Source organism: Cajanus cajan, chromosome 5 (assembly GCF_000230855.2).
Source record: "Cajanus cajan strain Asha chromosome 5, NIPB_CcT2T_4, whole genome shotgun sequence".
NCBI lineage: Eukaryota > Viridiplantae > Streptophyta > Magnoliopsida > Fabales > Fabaceae > Cajanus > Cajanus cajan.
Window position 1 is genome coordinate 17,464,827 of NC_138521.1, and position 13,118 is coordinate 17,477,944.

A 13,118-nucleotide genomic window follows, 5' to 3' on the forward strand; every position below is an offset into this window, starting at 1 on the left:
TACTTGTAATTTTTTCCTTTAGAATTCTGTTTTTATCGTTAAGTCCCGCAATATTTTCATCATTGATGTTGATAAATAAAATAAAATAAAATAAAAGGGGTACACACTTTTTTCTTTGTTAACATTAACACTATTGACAAGTAACTAAATTTTGTAGCATGGCTCACTTCACTCACCCATGTAGTTTAATGTAGACACAAACAAATAAACACAACTTACATAACTGGAAGACACAGCTAAGAAAACTGACCTTTGATTTTAAGAGGAAACAAAAGGTAAAGCGGTTGCTAACTTGCTAACTGGTATGAAATGTTCACTGTTTCAAAACCTAGAATAAACTGTGCAATAAATGGACAATAAAAATTAAGCCTTCTTCTTTTTGGATTTGAGCATCACGAATCCAACAAATATGCTTAAGAAGCAAAGAAGTGCCACACCAGCAGAAACTGGTATCAGTATGGCATACTCTTGGGGTAAGAAGTACTTATGCACGAAATGATCATCATCCACAAATGGCTGAAAGTCCACAAGATCAATAGAAAAGAGTAATTAGGAAGTTAAAAGTCGGAGCCATAATTTATTTAAGATACTGAGAAAATTACTGACCAGTATGATAACCCAGAAAGTATAATAAGTAAATATCGATAAGCTTATAAAGGATAACAGAAATCCGACTGCTCTGTCTGCTAAATCCATTTTGATGCTTATTGCTTTCACTTCCTGTTAACAACGAACCAGACAATTGTGTTCCCATTCATAACATTCGATAGTAGAAACAAGCATAACAGTAGTCCATAAACTCAACGGTAACACCAACAAAATATTTAGGGCTTTGCACAAATAATGCTGCACATTCTCTACAACAATTCAAATCTTATAACCGAATGCTGTGGTATCTTTTACTGTTTTACACACCAAATTAAAAAATCTTCTAATACAAGTACGGTAATGAATTTTCAAATTTTCCAAATTTAATACAACATGCTAGTCAGCATGACCGCACAATCATGAGTTGCCTGGATGAAAAACATGTATAAGTGATGCTTTTGGGCAAAAATTCACTAAAACCGTGGTAAACAGTTCTGCCAACAAACATTTGTATAACTAAGGTGAAAAATTAAAAAATAATTATCTATCACACACACTCTTCATATTTATTATTCAAAGAATGAATTAAAATCTTTGGACAATTTTGGTGGTTTAATCATAAATAGGATTGAATATTTATACAATAACAGATATGAGTTTATATCTGATAGAGCATTAGAGCCAAACTAGTAAGGCAGAGTAGTGGGCCCAAGGGTTGGACTTTGGGAATCTACACTATGAGGAATAAAAAACAACAGATTTAGTAATCTGTTATCTATTAAGTTCTTATCTGTCATTAACTTATCTGTTGTTATGTTATCTAGAAGCATGTTTAATCTACGAAGTTTGTTGGTCTATTATCTTAAATTCTAGGAAGTTGTTAGGGAGAATATTTAAAAGGTATTGGGGAGTCTGTTACAGGATTACCTTTCAAGTTTTCTGAGATCATTGTGGAGAGTTAGGATCTCGGAAAGAGGGAGAGCAGATTCACTCTGCCTGTAACTCTCTTTTACTTGAATTAAATGGCTCTTTTGGATTTAGAGTCCATCAATATCCAAGAAGGCACTACACTTTTGTGTTAAAAAATGAAAAATACAACCAGGTTTTTTTCTGAAATTTGAAATATGAATATTAGAATTCCAGTAAAAAAAGGTTGTATGTGTGCGAATAACAATGGAAAGCCTTGTATAGCTGTGACAAAAGGAAAGTCTTTGGCACAGCAGCAAGACTCGTTATAACAGTCTCTAGCTAATTAGTCCAGTGAGGTTCTATGAGAAGATAAGTTTGTTACTAAACCAAACTTGTGTTGAAGTGGAATCTCAGGAAATTTTAGTTCTAATTGAAGACATGAACAAGTAAAAGAGAAGCCAACCATAATTAAGGATAAGTTGTTAATGGTAGTTAAGGAAAACAATCAGTTCAAAAGGGAGCATCCAAAAGGTCTCCTAAAAGAAGAGAAACCTTGGAGACTGATTTGAAGAAGAATGAATTGAAAAGAAAGAATAAAAAACTAATATTGAACAAGCTGATAAACCATTATGGAGGATAAATTGAAGAATGAAGCCTGGAAGCAGGCTAGCAAATTTTGTATACGACAGCAACTAAAATCACAAGAAATTTTATCCAAAAGATACCCGGAAAAAAAAAAAAAATAAATAAACATAACCGTAGAAGACAAAAGAATCTATGTATAATACTGGTAAAAATACCACACTTCAGCTGGATTAAATCCCCAAAAGAACAAAACCCAGCAGAACAATCAACAGACTTATCCATTGATACCAGAAATTACCATAAAATTCACATTTTAAAACACCACATCTGTTACCTAATCCCAGAAACTAATAAAATTATCTTTGATGGTGGCTTTATGTTTGTTCACATAACAACTTAACCCCATGCCCCATGGTTGATGGAGGAAGCCCATGGGCCAACTACTAGGGCTATGGCAAGAAGGATTCATGAAGAGTGGGCCCAAGCCCAAGGGAAGCCCATTACTTTGTTTTGTTGGGCTTTGGCTCAAGCCCAAGTAGATTAGGGTTAGTGTAGGATTGGGCCTTGGTGCCTTGTAATTCTTTTTGGGCCTTGTATTTCCGGCCATGTAGCTTAGGATTTACATTTAGAAGTCATTTGCATTTAGGGTTATTTAAGTTACATGTGAGATTTCATTAGCATGTAATTAAAATCACATTTGATGTGCATTTCGGCCATGTGCAACACATGCACATGGTGTGATCCGAAATGCAACTCAAATGGATTGCTAATTACATGCCAAATGAATAAGCACATGGGTGGTCCGGGTTTTAAGCACCAAAATTTGAATTTGAATTCAAATTTTGGGCGCCTAAGGTTAAGTGAACCTTACCTTGGTTACACTTAACCTTAGGCTAACCCAAGGTCACCTTAACCTAATGTATTCCTATAAATCCTTGTGGCCGAGACTTGTAAGCACACTTTGGATTATATTGATGAGTTTTATTCTCTCTAGAATTCATCCCTCCGAAGTCACCAATTTCCTAAACTCTACCCTCCTTGAGTGCTTCTCTTTGTAGAGCTAGGAACCCTAATTTTCTTTGGACTTAGCTTGTATGCAAGTTTAGGTCACATTGAGTCTTCGTGGAACCTCCCTCCTTGAAGCTTCTTCCAAGGACCTCCGTGAAGACTTGAAGCATCCATGTGCATTCCAAGTGGAAGCACATCAACTGGTATCAAGAGCATCCAGTTTGTCTTCAAGAGATAAGTCTTGATCCTTGTCTTTTGATGTTGTGATCCGTGGTTCATTGTTTCAATTTTGTTCATCTTGTTTTGAGTTCTTGTCACATGAGAGTTTCTTCATTCCTAGATCTAATTTTAGCCTTAAAATTTGATGGATCTAGTTTCTTGTTTGCTTGAATGATTCATTATGCTTTTGAGATAATATGCTTTCATGAATCATGCTCCACTCTTGTTGTGCCTTTTAGGAATTTTCTGCCTATGAACTTTTTATTTTCTTTGAGTCATATTTGAAATCTTTTTCGGTCATTAATTGTTTGAGTCTTGTTGTTTTATTTTTGAATCCATGTCTAATAGGTTTGTCTAGCTCTTTGTATGTTCATCATTCTTAGCATTGCTTGTTGATCCTTTTGAAATTTTTGGAGAGAAACTTGAACTATTTTCTGGATTTGGCCGAGACCCATAGTCATTGGTATAAGCTCATAATTTTTTGTTTGATTTTGAGTTCTTAAACTACTATTAGATCATTAGTAGTTTTCTTAGAATTTTAGGTTTCCTAAATCTTGAAAATGTCTTAAAAAAAAAAATTCATATCCGTGAGTGTTTGATCTTGTTTTAATTGTGTGTGCTGAAAATTTGTGTTAGTAGTTCAATTTTGAATTTGAATTTTGGAGCCTAAAACCGTGAGCATGTGCCATTCAAATTTACAAACATGAAAAGCATGTTACATTTGTCTTGAATTTGTTCCTAATTTGGCTTGTCATTTGGCATTTCTTTTGAATCCGGTTTTGGTGCTATCTAAAAGTGACCGAGACTTATATGTTACTTAAATTTTGGACAGCAAAAGGCAACTCCTAAGTTGTAAAAAAAAATATTTTGATCAATATTTAGAAGAAAGATCAAAAGAAATTCAAAACAAAATTGATTATAAAAAAAAAATGCTAAACCTAATTTGAAAAACAAAAGCCAATTAAGGAGTTTGAATTCTCATTTGTTTCTTCTCGGTTTAGATTTGTTCTTGAATCATCAAAATTTTCAGTTCACATATCTTTGAGTGTTTTGGTTTTGTGCATCTATTCTAGAACTAATCTTAGGTCAATTCTTTCTTGTTCTAGTCAACTACTTGTTTGTGTCATCTAAATTTGTCATCTCCTACTCTATTCTTATGTTCCTTAATTCTTCAATTCTCTTTGCTGTTCTTATCCTTGCTTAAACTCAAGTGTGGCCTAAGTTTGACCTAGCCTATCTTCCTAGAAGCTAGTTCTACAAGGGTCATCAAAAGAAGCCTAAGGAAAGGAGGAGGAAAGGACATAGGTGTCTCGGATTTGGCAACTCAATTACACAAACACTAAACACTCTTGGCTGGAAATTTGGTGGTGGCTAGACTGGATCAACCGTGAAGCATATTGGAGATTCAATTTGAATTTGTAATTGATTTTTAAAAAAAAAAAAAATATATATATATATATATAAGTATTAGTGACGAATTTTAGAGACCAATTTTTCATTACTAGTTTGACAATTTTGTTGCAAATTTGGTCACTAATCCATCACTAATTCTTGGTGGCTGTTTTCCTAATTCTTTAAAGCCACTTGTTCTTTGTTGTTTAGCTTTGTTTAAACCTTGTAATTAGCCATTTAAAGGAGTGTCTTGGGTGTGTCTTTGGTACACAACCATCTCTCCTTAGGATTTCAATTTTCGTTAGTACTTGGTGGGAGTGGTCCTTGATTGATCTTTAGTATCTCTCAAGCTCTCACCCTAGGACACGTTTAGGTAGTTTAAATTCTTGCTTAATACTTGTTTTTAATTGCTTTCATACGTCTAGTATATCATAGCTCACAAAACATCAAAAATAATTTTCATTGAAAAGAATTTGGTAGAGATTAACTACAAAGGGGATTAGTAATTTTTACTTGAAGAGACTTGGTTTTTAAGTGGCTCTTAGTAGCTCACCTCCCTTCAAAGTTCAATTTGTATACATAATCCTCCAAGTACTTAGTCTTAACCTTGCATAAAAAAAATTGTTTTTCAAACTTCTTTCATCAAAAAGAATCTTTCACCTATAATGGAAGAATTTTCTACTCCTCATAGTGATACTAATTCAAGTGATAAAGATTTTGCTAAGTTGTCACGTGAATTAAGATCACTAAAGCTATGGAAAGAGCAAGAATCACAACAAAGAATTAGAGAAAAATTTAAAAGAGAAGCTCAAATTGCTCTTATGGAGGAGGAAATTCGTCTATTAAAGGGAAAAGAAAAAAAGAAACATCATAGTAGACATAGTTCATACGCCAATAGTTCCATCATAGGAGAGTCAATGCATGATGATAGCCTAGCTTTAGGAGATCATTATCAACAACCTCCTAGAAGAGTCCATAGGACCCCCAAGTCAAGGGAACCTAGGGTAGATCTCACTTATTTTCATGGTAAGGATGATGTGGAGGGGTACCTAGATTGGGAGATGAAGGTGGAACAAATCTTCACTTGCCACCAAGTGAGTGAAGAAAGAAAAGTCTCCTTAGCCACTCTAAGCTTCCAAGGTCATGCCATGTATTGGTGGACCTCTCTTTTGAGAGATACGCGTCTCCATAATGATCCTCCAATTCAATATTGGAATGAATTAAGGAGTGCCTTGAGGAGGAGGCATATTCCCTCTTACTACACTAGGGAGCTTATCAACAAACTTCAAAGACTCCATCAAAAAAATATGACTATTGAAGAGTATAGGCAAACAATGGAGTTATATTTGATGAGGGCTGGCATTAGAGAGGAAGAAAACATTACCATTGCTAGATTTTTGAGTGGATTAACTTTTGAGATAAGAGATAAGGTTGAGCTTCTCCCTTATAGGGATTTGAATGATTTGGTTCAACTTTGCATCAAAGTTGAACAACAAAATTTGAAAAAAAGTTTTAAAACAAGCTCATACTCATCTTCTTTCTCTAAGGTTGACTACAAGAGGGAGGGAAAGAAAAATGATTTTGAAAAGAAAAATAATTTTTCCTCCAAAAATCTAGACAAAGGTAAAGAAAAGGAAAAAGACAAAAAAACAAACACCTCACACCCTAGCACTAAGTCTAGTGATATAAAGTGTTTTAAGTGTCTTGGGAGAGACCACATTGCTTCTCAATGCCCTAACAAGAAAGTGATGATTTTAAGGGGCCAAGACATTTATAGTAGCCATGATGAAGCTACTACTTCTTCATCTTCAAGTGAGGATGAAGAAGAAGCAAGTGAGGAAGAGTCATGTGAGGTCACTCACCCTTATAATGGGGAACTTCTTATGATGAGAAGGGTTCTCAACAACCAATCTAGTGATACACAATCCCAACGAGAGAACATCTTTCATACAAGATGTAATATTTCAAACAAGGTTTGTTCTCTCATAGTGGATAGTGGATCTTGGTGCAATTGTTGTAGCACTAGGATGGTTGAAAAGTTGGGCTTGATTACCACACCCCATCCCAAACCTTATCAACTTCATTGGCTTAATGATGATGGGGATATGGTGGTCAACCAACAAGTGGAAGTAGAGTTTTCTATTGGGAACTATCAAGATAAAATTCAATGTGATGTAGTTCCCATGGAAGCTTGTCATATTTTATTAGGAAGGCCATGGCAATTTGATAAACAAACTCATCATGATGGCCTAACTAATAAAATAACTTTCACTCATAAGGGTAAGAAGTTTGTGCTTCATCCTCTTTCACCTTCACAAGTGAAGGAAGATCAAGTGCAAATGAGGGCCAAACGTGAGCAAGAAAAAGGAAAACAAAAAAAGGTTGAAAAAAAAACTCTTAAAAATTAGTGAAAAAGAGGATTCTAGAGAGACTAGTGTTCCCTCTCTAGAGATAGTTCAAGGGGAGAATTTTGAATCAAAACCTTTATACAAAACCTCTCTCTTTCTTGAACCATCTTCTCATATCCTCATGTGTAGAGGAACACTAACTTGCACTGCCACATCTTTGGAAACTTCTCTTTCTCTTGAAGTGAAAAATCTTTTGAAAGAATTTGGTGATGTATTCCCTAGTGAAGGCCCTATGGGACTTCCACCTTTTAGGAGAATAGAGCATCAAATAGATCTTGTGTCTGGGGCTACTTTACCAAATAGGCCAGCCTATAGGACTAACCCACAAGAAACAAAAGAGATAGAGAAGCAAGTACAAGAGTTGTTGGAGAAGGGTTGGATTCAAAAGAGTCTAAGTCCTTGTGCTGTACCAGTAATTTTGGTGCCAAAAAAAGATGGAAAATGGAGGATGTGTTGTGACTGTAGAGCCATCAACAACATCACCATAAAATATAGGCACCCAATTCCTAGGCTTGATGACATGCTTGATGAATTGCATGGGTCATCCATATTTTCCAAAATTGACCTTAAAAGTGGATATCACCAAATTAGAATCAAGGAAGGTGATGAGTGAAAAACCGCTTTTAAGACTAAATTTGGATTATATGAATGGTTGGTTATGCCTTTTGGGCTTACTAACGCACCTAGCACATTCATGAGGTTGATGAATCATATCCTTAGGGATTGCATTGGTAGATTTGTAGTTGTTTATTTTGATGATATTTTAAAATATAGCAAAAGTCTAAGTGATCATGTAGATCACCTAAGACAAGTGCTACTTGTTCTTAGAGACAATCACTTGTTTGCCAATGTAGACAAGTGCACTTTTTGTGTGGATAATGTTATTTTTTTAGGGTTTGTGGTAAGCAAAAATGGGGTTCATGTGGACCCCGAGAAAATCAAAGCCATCCAAGAATGGCCTAATCCTACTAATGTTAGTGAAGTTAGGAGCTTCCATGGTTTGGCAAGCTTTTATAGAAGATTTGTTCCTAACTTCTCTACATTAACTTCACCTCTCAATGAGTTGGTTAAGAAGGATGTGGTCTTTGAATGGAAAGACAAACATAACTTAGCTTTTCAAGAACTTAAGCATAAACTTACTCAAGCACCTGTTCTAGCTTTGCCTGATTTTTCTAAAACCTTTGAGCTAGAATGTGATGCTTCAGGACTTGGCATAGGCGCTGTGTTGTTACAGGGTGGTCACCCCATAGCTTATTTCAGTGAAAAACTTCATGGGGCTGCCTTGAACTACCCTACCTATGACAAGGAGTTATATGCTTTAATTCGTGCTCTTCAAACTTGGGAACATTACCTTGTGACCAAGGAATTTGTTATCCATAGTGATCATGAATCACTTAAATATTTGAAGGGTCAACATAAGTTAAATAAGAGGCATGCAAAATGGGTTGAGTACCTTGAGCAATTTCCTTATGTCATCAAATATAAAAAGGGCTCTACAAATGTAGTAGCTGATGCTTTGTCAAGAAGACATGTTTTATTGAATATCCTAGGTTCCCAAATACTAGGGTTTGATGACATCAAGGAGTTGTATGAGAAAGACCTTGATTTTGCTAACTTTTATTCTTTATGTATTCAAAAACCTTATCAAGAGTACTATATTTCTGAGGGGTATCTTTTTAAAGAAAATAAACTTTGTATACCCCAAGGATCTATTCGAAAACTCTTGGTCAAGGAGAGCCATGAGGGTGGGCTCATGGGACATTTTGGGATTGAGAAAACTCTTTCACTTTTGAGAGAGAAATTCTTTTGGCCTCATATGAAAAAAGATGTTCAAAGGTTTTGTAGTAGTTGCATTGCTTGTTTACAAGCAAAGTCTACCACTAAACCTCATGGACTATACACCCCCTTGCCATTATCCACTTCTCCTTGGATAGACATTTCTATGGATTTTATCCTTGGTTTGCCTAGAACCCAAAGAAGATGGGATTCCATTTTTGTGGTTGTGGACCGTTTTAGCAAAATGGCACACTTTATTCCATGCCACAAAGTGGATGATGCAAGTCACATTGCTAAGTTATTCTTTCAAGAAATTGTGAGACTACATGGGTTACCCAAAACTATAGTCTCCGATAGAGATGTTAAGTTCCTTAGCCATTTTTGGAAAACTCTTTGGGCAAGGTTAGGAACTAAACTTCTATTCTCTACCACATGTCATCCCCAAACTGATGGACAAACTGAGGTAGTGAATAGGTCTCTAGGAACTATGTTGAGGGCAATCCTCAAAGGCAATAAAAAGTCATGGGATGACTATCTCCCTCATGTGGAGTTTGCCTATAATAGGGTGGTTCATAAGACCACTAACATGTCTCCATTTGAGATTGTCTATGGTTTCAACCCTCTTACTCCATTGGATTTATTACCCCTACCCGATGTTGCTTCCTTTATTCATAAAGAAGGCACATCTAGGGCTGAGTTTGTCAAGAAATTACATGAGAGGGTTAGAGATCATATTCAATCTCAAATTGAAAAATACCAAAAATATAATAATAAGGGTAGAAAGGAAGTTATCTTCAAGGAAGGTGACTGGGTTTGGCTACACCTTAGGAAGGATAGGTTTCCTTCCAAAAGAAAGTCAAAGCTTAGTCCTAGAGGAGATGGACCCTTTCAAATCCTTAAGAAAATCAATAATAATGCCTATGTCCTAGATCTACCTTCTGAATATGGTGTTAGTCCTAGTTTTAATGTTTCTGATCTCTCTCTTTTTACAGGACTGGCTACCCAAGAGGAGGATGCTTTGGATTTGAGGACAAATCCTCTTCAAGAGGGAGGGGATGATGGAGGAAGCCCATGGGCCAAGGGCCCAACTACTAGGGCTATGGCAAGAAGGATTCATGAAGAGTGGGCCCAAGCCCAAGGGAAGCCCATTACTTTGTTTTGTTGGGCTTTGGCTCAAGCCCAAGTAGATTAGGGTTAGTGTAGGATTGGGCCTTGGTGCCTTGTAATTCTTTTTGGGCCTTGTATTTCCGGCCATGTAGCTTAGGATTTACATTTAGAGGTCATTTGCATTTAGGGTTATTTAAGTTACATGTGAGATTTCATTAGCATGTAATTAAAATCACATTTGATGTGCATTTCGGCCATGTGCAACACATGCACATGGTGTGATCCGGAATGCAACTCAAATAGATTGCTAATTACATGCCAAATGAATAAGCACATGGGTGGTCCGGGTTTTAAGCACCAAAATTTGAATTTGAATTCAAATTTTGGGCGCCTAAAGTTAAGTGAACCTTACCTTGGTTACACTTAACCTTAGGCTAACCCAAGGTCACCTTAACCTAATGTATTCCTATAAATCCTTGTGGCCGAGACTTGTAAGTACACTTTGGATTATATTGATGAGTTTTATTCTCTCTAGAATTCATCCCTCCGAAGTCACCAATTTCCTAAACTCTACCCTCCTTGAGTGCTTCTCTTTGTAGAGCTAGGAACCCTAATTTTCTTTGGACTTAGCTTGTATGCAAGTTTAGGTCACATTGAGTCTTCGTGGAACCTCCCTCCTTGAAGCTTCTTCCAAGGACCTCCGTGAAGACTTGAAGCATCCATGTGCATTCCAAGTGGAAGCACATCAATGGTACTCTTCTACTGATCAAAAGGTAGAATAGTGATAAGAGCTCTTCTGTGTTTCCTCCCCGCCACCCTGAAATACACGTCCCTCATGCATTCCTTATTCCCCAAGATTCTCCACATTTTCTATGCTCTCCACCTCTAATGTCTCCATTCATTTCTTTGCCAGCTGGTCTTTTTCTCCTCTCATACACCCACAGTCCACTATTATCAGGCCCATTTGCCTCTCTTACTCCCTCTTCCCCTTCTTCTATACACATTTAATTTAATGGGCCTATCAAATTGTAATCTAAAGATTGATGGATATATTTTATCACAAGAAAAGAAATTACAAAAACATTTCACCAACCTAATGACAGTTAATGACTTCAGATGGCAGTCCACAATGGCCTCAGATGGCTTCAAATGCAACAAGCAGAAATCTAGAGGAAGGACAGCAGAATTTCATGGTGAATTAGAAAGGGAGGCAACATTAAAGAGTAGTATACGAGGGCATTTTCCTTAAATAAGATAATCAATTACAGTCATGTTAAAATAAAATGAAGTGTCAGAAAAACACGAGACCTTTAAAAAATCTAATTGAAACATTCTAAAATCTTTTAACAGTTAATCTTTCGATCAAAACTAAAATGTGCTTCTAAAACACACACCCCCGCAAAAGAAGAAATAGGTGCCAAAATAATCACTAGACCCCAAAATTAGAACAAATAAACAGAACTACTTTTGAAATGCATGAAAAAGAACAGAAACAAAATTAATGCAAATACCCAAATGCTGAACTTCCGGTACCCTATCCCTATGCCTAACAGTTTAACCTCTAAGGTAGCTTATCACCTTTGCAAACTGAATTTTCTTGGGTCACTAAGGGCCGTTTGGATGAGCTTTTGTAGAAGAGCTTATAGGAGAAGAGTTGTTACTAGCTATCAATACTGTAGGAATGTACAACACATCATCATATTGCTCATATCATAATAATCAATGATGCAGAGAATCCATTCCAATTACAGAATACCTGCAATCAGGAATTTCCAAGTTCACCCATTCATCTAATCAGAACCATTGAATTCAGATTGTACAGACTTATATTTTTTTATCTTGATAAATATCGCTTCAAATGCTTAAACAGGGATAATGTTAGGAGAAGAAATGCTCAAACAATAAACAAACAACATGAAGCCAAACCCTTAACTTGGAGATAAAATTTCCGTCAAGAAAACATTACTCCATATAATTCCAATGAAAATTCTGCATTCTCTATCCAAAATAAAACTGAATAAGCACCCTATGCTACAAGATGATCTTGAGCATCACTAGCATTCAAAAGTACGAGCATAGCCCTCAGTCCCCAACTAAAATGTAAGATCTTTGACCCAAGAAACAAAAACGCAAGACCTCAGAACTATACTCAACTCAACAGCCACCATTTAGCATGGGGAAAAAATCCCACAGGTTCAGCAATAACATTAATGATTCACAAACAGTAACGTTCACAAAACACCACAAAACAGAATTTCGTGAATGCTAAATTTTCATTTAAAACATTATTAAATTAAAGAATATTAATTAGAGATGAAAATTTTACCGTCTCTTTAGTCACTCTCCAGATCCTTGTTCTTAAGATACCTAAGTCTCCACACTCTGTTATATATCTTCTAATCAAAGGTCTATTACATGTTGAACCCATTTCAATTTGGTGAAAACCAAGCACATACCCATTTTAATTTCAACGTTATTAACAAAGCACATAAATCTGATAAAGTGGTGTCTCTAATTGTGTGATGAAATGAAGGAATGAAGAGAGATGTGAAGAGAGGTGCTCACTGTGTACAACGATGCAGCAAAGAGCCACACTTCAATTCGATGCCTCGTCGTCGATCATGTCAAATTGAAAAGCAATGAAGGCTGAAAAATAAAACAACAAAACATAAAATGGAACCACGGGCTTTTAAATTGGTATGGGCCGAAAACTCAGCGTCTTATAATGAAACCATTGATTTCTTAGTCACACTCACACCTAATCAATTTGAGTAAGCGTGAGTAAGGGAAAAAAAAAACATAAAAAAAAAAAAAAGAGAAATTCTACGGTAAAAAACCTCACAAGTTTATTTAAGAAATTGAAGTTGAATTTTTTTAAATTAAAATACTTTATAATTACATTCTTTATCTTTTTTATATTTTTGTAGTTTAGTTTTTTAAGTTAAAAATTTAGGGTTTAGAGTTCATTTATAATTCGTAAAATTTCACAAAATACTTTTAATATTTATGTACTATCCGTACTGTTATGCCGAGCTTGAGCTCGGCATTACAGTGCGGAGTGACCTTGGACACGCACTAGGCGGCATTGGCTCGCTATCCAATTAGGTCATAAATTGATCTCGGGCC

General features: G+C 35.9%; 1 protein-coding gene across 5 annotated transcripts; it reads right to left on the reverse strand.

The window, feature by feature from the left end:
• Positions 1-68: 68 nt before the first annotated feature.
• Positions 69-12,716, reverse strand: DPMS2 (dolichol phosphate-mannose biosynthesis regulatory protein-like protein). 5 transcript variants are annotated; one of them, XM_020374361.3, is made up of 5 exons: positions 12,558-12,716; positions 11,571-11,748; positions 11,086-11,158; positions 607-720; positions 69-516 (listed from the first exon to the last, which is right to left on the reverse strand). In XM_020374361.3, exons 4-5 carry the CDS (start codon positions 694-696, stop codon positions 364-366), a joined length of 243 nt encoding a protein of 80 aa, XP_020229950.2. In that variant the 5' UTR covers positions 697-720; positions 11,086-11,158; positions 11,571-11,748; positions 12,558-12,716; the 3' UTR covers positions 69-363. The 5 variants fall into 5 exon arrangements, with proteins under 5 accessions (XP_020229950.2, XP_020229949.2, XP_020229951.2 ...); XM_020374360.3 differs by lacking the exon at positions 11,086-11,158; XM_020374362.3 differs by lacking the exon at positions 11,571-11,748 and having other exon boundaries at positions 12,558-12,714.
• Positions 12,717-13,118: the final 402 nt, after the last annotated feature.

Excerpts from the sequence above, each read along its gene's own strand:
- DPMS2 (XM_020374359.3), bottom strand. The coding sequence starts at position 696 with ATGGATTTAGCAGACAGAGCAGTCGGATTTCTGTTATCCTTTATAAGC. Across the intron at positions 517-606 it reads CTTTCTGGGTTATCATACTG|CCATTTGTGGATGATGATCA; the intron begins GTCAGTAATTTT and ends GTGGACTTTCAG.